Genomic DNA, 13,421 nt, shown 5'->3' on the forward strand with positions numbered 1-13,421 from the left:
ATCCTCACCTGCAGGACCACCACTATTTCTACTTTGTGTTTTTTTTCATTCCCTATTCTCCTTTCTCAATTTCACTGTCCCCTGTCCTTGTGACTCTCCTCCTTTCTTCCCTGTGTTTTTCCTTCTCTACAGCAACCTCCAGTTTTTCTTCTCCCTGTGGGTGTAATCATCACCCCATTCCCTAATCTATCTGATATAATGATCAGCCATGAAAAACTTATCACTTACATGTAAAGTGTCATCATCAGATATGAGAGTTAACAGCCCAATTAGATTAATGTGGGGGAACTGCCATCTCCCAGAACCAGTGTTTTAGGCTGTCTTTAGACCCAGGAAGACAACATTGCATCGGTTATGCTTGCTTCACATTTGAAAGGTTAACATGACATCTCAGAGGGACAGAAACTTTGTGTTTGTTTGTTTAAAGAAAGCTTAGATTGTGCAAATTCAGAATGTGTCTTGGGGCCACATAAATCATCAAGTGGGCTGACAGCACTGTCCTAGTGCAAATTAAGCAGCTCTGAGTTGTACAGCATAGCCAACACTCCTATTATAATACTGATGCCCCCTCCAGACATATGGCACTGCCTGCCACCTAGGTACTCCACTAGGGTGCTATTGTCTGTGTGTAGAAGACATGTCTGAGACCTCTCCCACATGTAGATGATCCATGGGTTACAACGTAATCCTCTATGGCTTCCTTGATAAACTGCAAAACTGACTTTATTTATTTTGTACCTGTATTTAATGAGATAATATGCCACGAGGTTATTTTTTGTTTTGGAACATGTCAGCTCCATCCACACTGATTTGCACAAAAGAAGAGGAAAGCGGACAATGAAGGACCACTAGAGGATGACAGTAGAATGTCTGCACTCTGAACAGCAGGGAAAAAAGTTTATTATTAATTTATAATACCTTAGGCATGGAACAGGACCCCATTGTGTTAGATGGTATACAATCACAGAACAAAGAGATAGTCCTTGCCCCATCTAGATACTTACAATCTAGGATACGTCTGCTTTGAAATCAGGGACTTCAGCACGTGTAGGCATATCCAAGCTAGCTTGGGATCTAGCTAGCTCGAATAATAACAGTGAAGCTGCAGCAGCACAGGTGGCAGCACGGATTAGCCTCTTGAGTACATAGCTAGCTAGACCAATGCTAGCTCAGGTAGGTCTACACGTGCTTCAGTCACACCTATGGCTGCAGTGTAGACATAATCTTAGTACAAGAAAATAGACAAGGAATGGATATAGACAGACAAATGTAATAATAAAAGTAATCTCTCTCAATTGGCAAAAAAGTAAAGCAAAACTAGGAACATTCAAGTGAAACAACTTTGAAGACAAGACTTCTGAAGCTTATAGTAAAAATCAAGACATCTTCTAGAAATAGGTAATTTTTATAGCTAATTGTGCTCACAACATGAATCCCAGATTACTAAATTGCTGTGAATCTGTTCTCAAATTAAATGGAAACATGGTATCAGGATGTGAGGAACATCAATGAAAGTTTGACTAGATCACTCTCTAGCCTCATATGCCACTATTTTGCTTATATTTGGAATGGTAAGAAAAGACAGAGATTGTCAGGACTGCCCAGCTTTGGAGAGAGATATCTGGAAATAGATATAATCAGTCCAAAGATGATATACCTGTGTAAAGAGGCAACAGATTTATTGCTTGTTTTCCCATTCCCCAAAGAGTATCACAGCACACAAAGAAAATTACCAAAGGATTGAAAAAAGAGAAATAGTTACAATTCTTCCAATGAAGGGCAATCCTTAAGGACTGCACAATTGTTCAGAAATAATATTTTCACAGAGAATATTTCTGTCTTGTAATCCTAAACGTGATCCATCAAACTGCTACACAGGCAGAAACTGAAGGACTGCACAGAGGGTAGGTAGCTACTCATTCTACTCATTACCTTAAACCAGAACTGAAAAGAAGAATTAGTGAGGGATGAAGGGAATTTTGGAATATTGGCCAGAATCTGGTGCTGAGGTGTAAGCAAACTGAATGTGGCCGGGACAAACCCTAAAGGCCATTCTGCTGGTCCAGGATTAGTGGATTGCCTTGAATTCTGACCAAATCCCATCTGACCCCTGCCAGGCCCATTGTGTTGGCAGAGCCAGGAGAAGGTGGTATAAGATGGAAAGAATGTGGGCCACCATTTGGCCTTAGATCTGTATTCCTATATAAAGCTACTGCATTCGGGTTAAATCCTGAAGTTCTGTTGAGGTCAATGGAACTTTTGTTGAGTAAAGATTATAGGAAGCAGAATTTTGTTATTGAGACATAGGGGCTTGAACTGGAATACCAGGTCTGTGAATTGTGGGAAGCTCTCATCCAAATTGCACAGATCAGGGCACCTGAATTTCTTTTACTGGATTTCTCTAATTAACAGGACGTGTAAGAAATAAGTGACAAATTAAAGCTACCTGGATGACATTATAGTAACTTACCCACACAACAGGTTCCATCATTAGTTACAAACTTCTCTTGACCACTGCTCGATCTGAAACCAGTTGCACACATGCAATAATAACTCCCCACAGTATTGGTACAGTTGGCGTTCTCTCCACAAGGTTGTGTAGCATTTTCACATTCGTTATCATCTGTCAAGAGACAAATTACATAAAAATAATTTTCATTTGCCAGTTTAACAAAATAATGGTTTAATCTGGACTCCAGTATTTTTTATTTATAGATGTTGAGATTAACATGCTGATTATTTGTTTAACACTGGCCTCACCAATGCCAAGGACTTAATCATGCTCAAAGCCACATAGGTATCCAAAGTAAAACTTTCCACTACATGCATCTGACAAAGTGGGTATTTACCCACGAAAGCTTATGCTCCAATATGTCTGTTAGTCTATAAGGTGCCACAGGACTCTGTCGCTTTTTACAAAGGAAAACCAGCTCTGTATTAGAAGAGAACAGAAATGCATGTACTAAACTGATGTTCTACCAGGAATCCCCACTTCCAAATCACATATCAGGTCAGATACGCTCATGTTTGTCTGATTACCAAATAGAGACCTGGTGTGATGTCATGGGTCTCAAACCCAGGCCTGAGAGTGCCCAGACAACTGTCGCATTTTCATCTCCACCCAAAGTCTGCTGAAGCCTGGTGGGTTGAGGAGCTAATATAACTACAGCCTCAGCCGAGGCACCACCCACAGGAGCCTGGATTGGAGGGTCGCCAAACTCCACGTAAGCCAGAAGGAGGCATAGGAAGTTGTCTGAGCAACTAGGTAATTCCCTGTTGCTGCTGCGTTGGATCCTGCTTGTGCCTGCTTCCTTCATTCTGCACCCAACCCTGTTCCTGATTCCTTCTTTGCTCCTGGCTTCTCCCTGCCTTTGTTCCTGCTCACCGCTGTGCTCCTGCTCTGTGCCTGATCCCTGCCTCTCTTCCAGTTCCTGTCATTTTGCCTCACTTCAGTTACCAGTCCCAGCGCTGACCCTGGGCTCTGGCAATTGGCAGTTGGCTCTGGTGCTGACCCTTGACTTTATCTGCTGACCTGGACACCTGCTGTACCCACTAGACCTGACTTCTGCTCTGACCTTCAGACAATTGTCCCAGTCCTTAACATGTGGATGGTGTCCTGAGATCCACACGTGGAGGATGGGCCATGGGCAGGTGCACAGATATACAGTATATTGTTCTCCACTTCCATCCTTCTAGAGATTTTTTGGAAAAGAATGCATTATTTTTGCTATGGAGCCTCCTCTCCTTAGGGTCCCTGGGACAGCTAATGCCAAAGAGAAGAGGGCTTCTGCCAAGGGCAAGAAAACGGACCTAGATAACCTTAATCTCCCACAAATTTTGGGGGATTCACCAACTATAAAGGCAGGCCCAGTGGTATATTTCAGAAGGGGGCCAACCCATGCTCTCATTGGAACAACAGGAACATAACTTCATAAGGGTATCTTTCTGAAGATTACCTCTCTAGACACCTTTCCTGTGGGTTTTATCATGGGGGAGAGGGAGGAGAAGAGGAATGATCCAAGTGATTTGGCAAAACATACTAAGAAGCCATAGACTAGCACATTAGTCAAGTGAATCTATACACACAATACAACTATTTCTTCTATTTTCTTCCATGCACATTGCATTCTGAGTGCTCTATCCAATTAAATAATTGTCTGACCAACTTTAGGGAACACTGCAAAACCTTCATCTTCAGTAAAGTCTATTCATTATAGCAAGAATGACACAACACTGATACCTCCATCCACTCAAATGTTCTCCCCCAAAAAATCCTGAAGCAAAAGAAATAAATTAACCTACCAAGAGCTCCCAGGAATCAAAAAATACCCCAAGCAGAGTTTTTAATCCTAAGAGAGGGAGGCTCTGGCTATTCCCATGAAGTCCACTAGGGACTTTGCTCTTACTTTTATATGGAAGATGCTCAGTGATGGGGAGCAGTATAAAACCCTAAGATATAACTATTAATTGCAGAAGGATATTTATATTAAGAGGCATGGTAGCAGGGGAGAAAAAATGATGGCAAGTGTCGCAAATAAGGTGTTTTCAGACACAGGAGCAAGCCTGTGCGAGCAGATAAAGATAATACCAGTGTGCCAAATTTGTTGAGAGAATGGCAACATTTGTAAAGATATAGCAGGAACAAATTTCTGCCTTGTAACTTATTCTGGACCCGTGGAATAGCCCAGGCACAGGGACCTTTTCAGATGTAAAGTTAATAGGAAGCCCTTTCACTACATGTGATTTAACACACCTTTCAGTTAATTCCCAGTGCAAATGCCAACTCGGGAACATCAAATGGATTTACAACATTCTCCAGAGGACTTTGGGTCAATGCTAATGAATGGATTACACTCATTATAATTAATATTGTAATTTAATTTAATAAGGAATCCAAGTGTAAAAGCAATTTGCTAATGTACGTTAACAATATTTATTTTATGGCTTTAGCAGCTGCACTTCTTAGAAAACAATAGAGAAGGGTGTGTGATTTGGCTCTCACTTACAGAACACTGGTGTACCCCCGCATTAACTTCGGTGAAGTAATGGAATTGCATCAGGGAAAAAGTGGTGTAAATGAAATCAGAATCAGAGCCAGGAACTAACAGTTTAAGATATGAATACTTCATGATCAGTGTCCTGCGTCTCACTCCAATGACAAGCATGCTAGAGTACATGCCATAGAAAACTTTAACCTTCAAGCTGTTTTCCTTTAGAACTCACCCTCTTGGGGACAGGGAGTGTGATGATGGAATTGCATGGTGTGCGTGTGTGTTTGGTGATCTTGCTCAGAATGACCCATTATTGTGATGCATACTATCCATTAGAACCCTAGCCTTTCAGCCGAAAAAATCAGTGTGGCTATGAGTGTGCCATACAAGTTCTACTATTAAGATAGAAAAAATTGGTGTTGGGGCAGGCAATGCCATGATTTCTAGAAAATAAGACACACTGGTTTTGGAAAATGTGGGGTGGAAGCCTTAGAAGAACAGAAGTGGGTAAGAAAACTGACTATATGGAGATTTATTCAAGGCCAGGGGGAAATAAAGCTGACTAGACAGAGGTCATAGAATTTTGTGAGTGGAAAAAACAAACTCCTGCCTGTATTTTCTAGTGTCTCGGACATAAGAGCTGCAGTCCTGAAAGCCTGGCTGTATTATAGCTCTCAAGTGGCCCAAAGAACACTCTCAAGCAGTATAAACTGACTCATACAGTGGACACCATTAAAATCTTTACAGTTTTGCCTAATTAACTTTCCCGTGGTATTGGCGGCATTCCATATATTTAGGGAGCTCATAAATATTTTAATGGTAATCATTGTATATTAGAAGGATCTCCTGTTCTGGGAACCTTTTCAGATAAGCGCTCCTGCTGCCCCCCACTTTCCTCAGAGGAAACAAGTCTCTTTTTTAATCACCCTACAAGCCTGGCTTGTTTTCATTCATCTGGCCTGATTAGCTAATGAGCACAGAATTTTAGGCTGCTTACACAAAGGCATCACAGGAACTCCTTACAAGGAAGATTATGAAAGCTAACTTCCCAGATCACTTAACGTCATGTTTACATGGATGCAACTCCATATACATCAATGGTTCTAATCCTGATTTGCTCCCGTGTCACAGACAGCAGAATCAGGCCTGATCTATGTATAATTTGGTTCCACAATGTCTAGGAGGGTCCTAATAACTGTGTACAAACATTTGAAGTATCTCAGTACCAAGGAAAGAGAGAAACTATTTAGTATTGAACCTACAAGTGCTGACGTGATGCACAGCAGGAAGCAAATGGCTATCTGTAAATGCAGGCTATAACTATGTACAAGTGTGCACAGAAGTAAGTCTCAAGTCTCTTGTATGGTTCCTCTTTTACTCTGCAGTAACGGTGCAGGTAAAATAAAGAGTAGGACATAGCAAGACAGAAAATGTGTGTGTCTAATGACATATAGGAGTAAGTGTGAGCCGTAGCATCCTTGAAGACAATGGACTATGCACATACTGTTAAGTGGTTTACTGGACTGGAGCCAGAGTCCTGAGCTCCTTGCAGGATAGAGCTCCTAGACCAGAGGAACTTGGTGGTCACACTGCATTGTTTTCATTAATGCCTGATAAAATTCACCAATTGTTCCCGGTCATGATCATTACCTTTCCCTCATGCTTGCACTGTGCAAGATAAACTTTTCTGATGTGGGACAAGGTATTAGAAATAGGAGTAATAGGAAAAACTATGAGATCTGTTTTGACTGAGGAATAGCCTTTGAAGAGAAATGGTGGATATTCCATCACCTGAGACAATTAAAATAATTGGACAATGCACTAGAAAATGCACATTGCTGATGCAGGCTCTTCTCTAGAGAGGTGGAGAGATGCCCTGCAGTTGGGGTGGTCATTTAGACTTGTGCAGAGTGGGTGCAAAATGCTACCAAACTCAGAATGGCAGCATTTTACACCATTTTGCATAGCTGTCAACAGTGACACAGGGAGTGCAATAGAGAATTAGGCCAAACGTGACCTTGCCATCTCTAACGTGACCACCAACTCTGCTTTCAGAAACAACAAGGCTTGTCATAATCTAGATTGGAATGCAAGAAACCTCAAAGTCATCTGAGATGAAACCTAGCAATTTACATGTCAAACACAAGCAAAGTGAGCATCTGAAGTGCTAATATGATATCAATGAAGACTTGACAGTAAACTTTCATTTAGCTTTCCCTACATGCTCAGATTTCATATATATATATGACATTTTGAGTAGACCGTGCCAGGGATCTAATTTAGTGGACCAGGTCCTACTCCCATTGAAATTAATGGCAAAAGTATCATTGACATCTGTGGGACAAAGGGGATGCTCACTATGGAAAAAAATTACTGAGTTCCCGCAAGGGACAGAAAGGGGATGTGTTTTCATGAAAAAAGAAATTTCACATAAATGGAAAGTTTGCAGTACTGTCCAGATGGAATTTCTGCTATGCCGTTGATGGAAGGTTGCATCCCATATATCAATGAACAGCAGCAAGGGTGGCCGTTGTCGTATTTAAGTATTCTGCTTGACTTCATAAAAAATATTTAAAAACCATTAACAAAACATATTTTTCAATTCTTTTTATAGTCAAGATATTGAGCTACTGTATAAAAAAATCCAGTGTGAAGCCTATGAGTTTAAAGATGTTTTTCCAATTTTTACATAATTTATAATGCTATCAGATTTGTGGTTTACAGGGAATCAGACAAAATCAGGATTTATAGATTAGAAAATCTCTAACCCCTTCTTAAACAAACTTGTTTAGCAATATGGACAGAAAGGAGGATACCCTAAATGACGAACAGGCATATGAGCCATTTGCTTTGTTGCTGTATAATCTAATTATGACGTGCATGCACAGTAAAGCAACTGCTGGCAAAAGAAACTCATTAAGCATTGCAGGCAATATTTCAGGAATGCAAACTGAAAATCAAGGGAAAGAAATGACACAAGTGAAACAGGTATTTTTTAAAGATTTTTTTTTAAATAACTGATGAAAAATATGAATGACTTTTAGAAACAAGTGTGGTCAAATGACAAGGGTAATTCTTGTGCCTAAATGGAAATGTGGCATTCCAATCTATTTGATGTACAAGAGGTTCACAGAATGGCTGATCAGTCTTGAATTCATTTTTTTTAAGCACAGAGTTTTATAATATTTGGAATGCACTCAAATTGTTATAATTAAATATCACAATGGGCGGAAACCATGAATAATTTGTGACTTAGTTACAGGAAATTAGTTTTAAGTAGCCCAAAGACCAAAAAGGACTGTACGTGGGGGTGTGTACGAGTAGGGTGTTTTTTTGTTATAAGTGTAAAATAAAAGTGATTATTCATGCTGGTCTCAAAAATATAAGGATAATGGACTTCTGTTTTCAGAGAACACTTTAAACTTTTTGATGCATGGACATATTTATAGTCAAACAAAAATCAAGTCAGTTATTGGCCAAACTCAATTTCTCTGCTAGTTTCCAGGCTACATATAAAGTTGTTCTAAAAGAATAAGTCTGAGAGACTGATGTGCTTTTACTTGCCCACTGTATTCTGAATTGGGGTGATGTTATTTCTGTATAAACAGTGCATGACATTAGTTCATGAATTACTTATAGGGGCTAATCCAAAAACCACTGATGCCAAATGTATGTCTTTCCATTGACTTCAGCAGGCTGTTTATTGGACCTCCCCACCCCCAACCTTGTAGCTTGTACAGCTACTGGTAAAGAAAATCTATAACTATTTCTTTCAATGTAGTTACAAGAAAGTTTTACATATGGAACATTTCTTATGCATGAACTCTAAATTGTGGGTGAAATACAACTTTTGGCTTAAAATATTCATTTGTGTCTTGATGCCGCCATGTTACTGAAAAATGCATCATTGTGCTATTCAGCACGACTTTAACAATCTCCATCCCCATCCCACTCAACATTTCAGTTTCTCTGGCAATTACCCAATTTTAATGCATGATGGAAATAGGGTGACCAGATGTCCCAATTTTATAGGGACAGTTCCGATTTTGGGGTCTTTTTCTTATGTAGGCTTCTATTACTGCCTACCCCCTGTCCCGATTTTTCACATTTGCTGTCTGGTCACCCTAGATGGAAACTAAATTACAATCTCCAATATAGATGTGTTGGAACTATTACAGTTACAAAACGATATCACTGGTCCCTGAAGTGCCAACGGTAGTTTAAACGTATGGTTTGATCTGAAATAGCTTTTTCATTTTTTTCTTGAGAGAAAGCACAAACTTTCCTGGCAGTTAGCTGAGCAAAACAACTGCCTTAAAGGATTTCCATTACAAATTAGTGAATCTCCACGATAAACTTTGTTTCAGTGAGAACAATTTGTTAGCCAAGTAGTCTCAGGTTCAGACCTGCCATACTAGATCTTAGCCAGGTAGCAATAGCATTATTTTTCTTATTAGAAATTTTGAAATCAACCACTTTCATTTAAAAAGAGAGAGAGAGAGTTTAACACTTTTGTTCTCCCCCAACTACAAAATATTTCTACAACAAATTCAGCCCTCTTGGACCCACACATAGCAAGCGGCTTGCTAAAATGATGCACTGAGTTTTAAAAAGCAACAACTGAACAAGCACAGTAGCTACTTTCCATAAAGGTAGTTACACATTTGATATTATTATGGTTAATAAGATACTCAGCTCATACTGATGCTAATGTTTGTTCACAGCTTTATTGTCAGATTTTCCTCCCTCCCCATATCACCCTAAAAGAAGCAATTAAAACAAAGAATCAGATTGAGCCCCGATTCAGGCCAGCATAAACCAGGTCCCTGGTGGTAAAAAATCTGTCAGGGTGGTTGTGACAGCACAAGCCTGGGGACTAGCGTGAAAACCATCACAGTCTGAAAAATGGACAGCACTGGCTGGGAAGGGAATGTAGCCAAGGTGGCTGGGGAATACACTGATTCATTGCATTCTGCTGTTCTCCTTTGACAGCAGCCTCTACTGCTAGAGCTCCTGAAAAGCCTCTGGGGGAAACTTAAAGCTGACCTTCCCCAACATAACCCCCAAGAGAGAGCAGTGGTTGAAGTGCCTCACTTAACCCCTCAAAAGCAAGGAAATGAAGGCTTCCTGTAAAACAAATTCCAGTGCTACTCACCCTGCTGTGCTTAGCCTGTCTAGAGGTCTCAGAACAGTGGGCGATCTTACATACATTACTCATGTGCTGCAGTACAGTATCTCTACAGTTATAAGAGACTGACCTGAGAATAGCAATGCCATTAACAATCTGGCTTTCCTTTCTGCAATATGTTACCATTAATGTTAATTTAGCACAATTTATTTATGATTCTTAAAATATTCAGCATTTAGGTTTGGTCCAAATCAGCAGGAAAGAGCAGATGCCTAGATGAACCATTTGAGACTGCAAAACTGGGCTGGAAATCTCATTAGGATTAATTATTTTCATAATGGGACTGATTCATCCTTGACCTCCGGTGCCTTTGTGCCAGCTATGCTGGCATGAAGGGAATACACAGCAGCCACACAGCTGCATGGGAAATACCCAGGCCTCTTTCCCGCTGTGCTTTCATGGCTGTACACCTCCTTGCAAGAATTTGTGGCACTGGAGATGCCCCGGCATTCTAATAGCATGCTGAGGTCTTGTAGGCATGTGGGTATAATGGTTCCACACCAGTTCCAAACTAACTCTGGGAACCCCTGGAATCAGTGAGGCACAAGTCTGCCTTCTCAGTCCCTGCAACAAGCTCTGCATTGATGCATGGGCAAATTGAGGCCAGTATTTCTTGTGCTTCTAGCTGAACAATGGGACTGCATAGTCCATGTAAACAGACTCTGAGGTCCCCGTTTGAACCCTGAAGTGCAAAGCAGCCCCACAAAATGAAAGACAGTGGGGAGGAAAAGGGTTACACTTTTTTGAAACCAAAAAAGCATTCAGCATTGGGTTTATTCAGAGCTTGGGCAAACTTTGGAGAGGTTCTTATGTTACCCAAAAAGCTTTCCTCATTATTGTTTGTAAAATCAGACATTACAAATTAAATGTGAAATGCATTTATTGTTGGGATAAATGCTAGTGATGAGAAGTGTCATTTGCTTAGCTGCACAGAACAATGCACTTCTCCAATGCTTGTGGAGTATCATGAAAAGAAAATCTATAATTTGTGATCATTCATATGTGGAGAACAGAATAAAAGAAAAAACATCATTAAAATGCTACTCCTTGACTGGAAAGAAAACATTTACCCTGCAAAGCATCAGCTGGGACTCAAGAAGAAGCAGCAGGTGCTCAGATTAGGCAGGTTAGAGAAGGGAAAGTGAGCATGGGTGTGGGGGGCAGGGAATTCAATCATTTAGGATCCGTGTGAAGTCTGGAACAACTGCGTACAATCTCACTGTTCCCATACAGAGAGGGATGTGTTTATTTAGTAGCGTCCTTGGCACTGTCACTCCTCTTCCCTCAGAAAGTCCCGTGAATGTGTGTGTGGGGAGGAGACGTGTCGCACCCTCCCCACCTTGGTAAGATTCACCAAAAATGTGCATAGGTCTGCAGCACTGCACTGTTGAGGGCGGGGGTATCTCAGGAGCAGCAGTGGACAGGAGAAGACTCGGTAGCCCATCTTCTTTACAGCTGTGCTGCTTGGAAGCTTATGGGTGGTTCCAGAATTCATGTGAAGAAACAGAGTCAATTGCTTGTTTCACTTAGGTAACTCCTACCCCTCTCCTTGTTTAGAACAATTTGAGGAAAACTTCACAAGCTGATGTCACAGAGACTTCCTCCCTCCGCAGTGAATTTTCCCATAGGAGGTGGCACTCCCCACACCCGTCAGGAACCCAATAGCACTGGCTGTTCTATGAATTCATCACAAAGCAAGTAGAAATTTGACTTCAATGGCATTATGTCAATTTACACCAGCAGAGATCTGGTCTGGTGAGATTGTTAAGGCACAGACTGAAAGAAGAAAAGTGAGTGACCTGTTTGTAATAGCCTAGTTATAACAGAAAATGATGAGTCACAAACAAAATTGAAATGTTGGCAGTCCAGGTTAGGAGTGAGTTGTCTGACTTCTCAGTCTGTGACTGTGAGGAATGGATTAGTTCTCTGGAAAATGGGCTGATGGAGACTTGACAAGAGGAGATAAACAATTATCCAATTTCTATTGAGAAGTCACATGCAGCATCTATTCCTGAGTAATTACAAATACAGCGAACTTATTGGAGAGGATGTGAGCGAGACACCGTCATGCGTGTCTAAACATTTTGGTCCCACACCAAAGATTACAGAAAAGAACACATCAGCAAGCAGTTTGATTAAAAAAAAGAAGAAGAAGAAAAGTTTATGTTCTGGGCAACACTCTCCCAAATTTCCAGACAACAGACCCTGATCACCACCAGCCAGGAAATGCATCACAACAGTCTGGCTTACAAACCCTGTCATTGCAGTGTGGATAAACAAGACTACAGCTTGAATTAGGCAGACACACCTAGGGCTTTATCTAACGAGCTACTCATAACATAAAACAGACAACAAAGGGCTTGGATAAACAACACTACATTAGACTAAGGTATATGCCCACATTTTGTTTATATAGGGTCAAATCCTGGAGTCCTCAGCCTGTCGACTTTAGGCCCAAATGGCAGCAGAAACTGCCCATTTCCAATTTGCAGGTGGGTGCTGGGGTGAGAAGCACTGAGGAGAATTTTCACAACTCCTTGCCTGCTAGGAAGCCTTCCTCAGGAGCACGGAGGGGAGTTTTGAGCGGGGCTGGAGTTAGGCTGAGACTTAACTATACTCTGACCATGCGGTATGTGCTCACTGGCTATAATGATCTATATGGGACTACTCACATGCACAAAGTTAGGCACATGCTTACATACACTGCTGAACTGGGGTCTACTGGATGCAAGGGAAAACCACATTCTGTTCTGGTTTGGTCCATTATAGAGTTAGGGGCCAGACATGAAATTTCGATCCAGATTCAGGTGGGGATTCTGAACTCCCTCAAAGGATGAGGATGGCAGATGAGTGTTTGGATTTAGGGTTTGGCTCAGGCTCATCTCCACTGAACTCTGATAAAAGAGCATTTTCTTTCATGAACTGCACTATCATTCCCCCCTAGTGATATGATGTGAAATGGCAGTACAGCCTCCACATTGACCTGGAGCAAGTGGACCCACAATTTATTCATATATAATTATATTTTAAGTGTGGGAAGAGTCTGGTACCGAAGTGGGGCCAGATCTATAACTCACTGAAATTAATGGAAAGACTCCCATTGACTTCAGTTATTTTTTGTCAGGCTGGTGGAGACAAAAATGGCACAGAAACAGAAGGAAGAATGAAAAACATATGGCCCATATTCTTCTCACCATAAATGGATCAAGTTTCCAAGTTCCTTCCTCAGGGAAATACAATCT

General features: G+C 41.0%; 1 protein-coding gene across 10 annotated transcripts in view; it reads right to left on the minus strand.

The window, feature by feature from the left end:
- ADGRL4 (adhesion G protein-coupled receptor L4) overlaps positions 1 to 13,421 on the minus strand; it is a 108,728-nt gene that overhangs the window by 50,102 nt on the left and 45,205 nt on the right. For 9 of the 10 annotated variants that reach the window (XR_010589663.1, XM_005302366.4, XM_005302364.4 and 6 more), the window contains one exon: positions 2,471 to 2,623. Coding sequence is in view for 9 of the 10 variants with exons in the window: in XM_005302366.4 (XP_005302423.1) it covers positions 2,471 to 2,623 (153 nt within the window). In the remaining variant the exon portion in view is untranslated. Of the gene's footprint in view, positions 1 to 2,470; positions 2,624 to 9,687; positions 9,752 to 13,421 lie in introns of all 10 variants that reach the window. The other variant, XM_065554071.1, reaches the window with a different exon arrangement.

Source organism: Chrysemys picta, chromosome 8 (assembly GCF_011386835.1).
Source record: "Chrysemys picta bellii isolate R12L10 chromosome 8, ASM1138683v2, whole genome shotgun sequence".
In the NCBI taxonomy this organism is placed as follows: domain Eukaryota; kingdom Metazoa; phylum Chordata; order Testudines; family Emydidae; genus Chrysemys; species Chrysemys picta.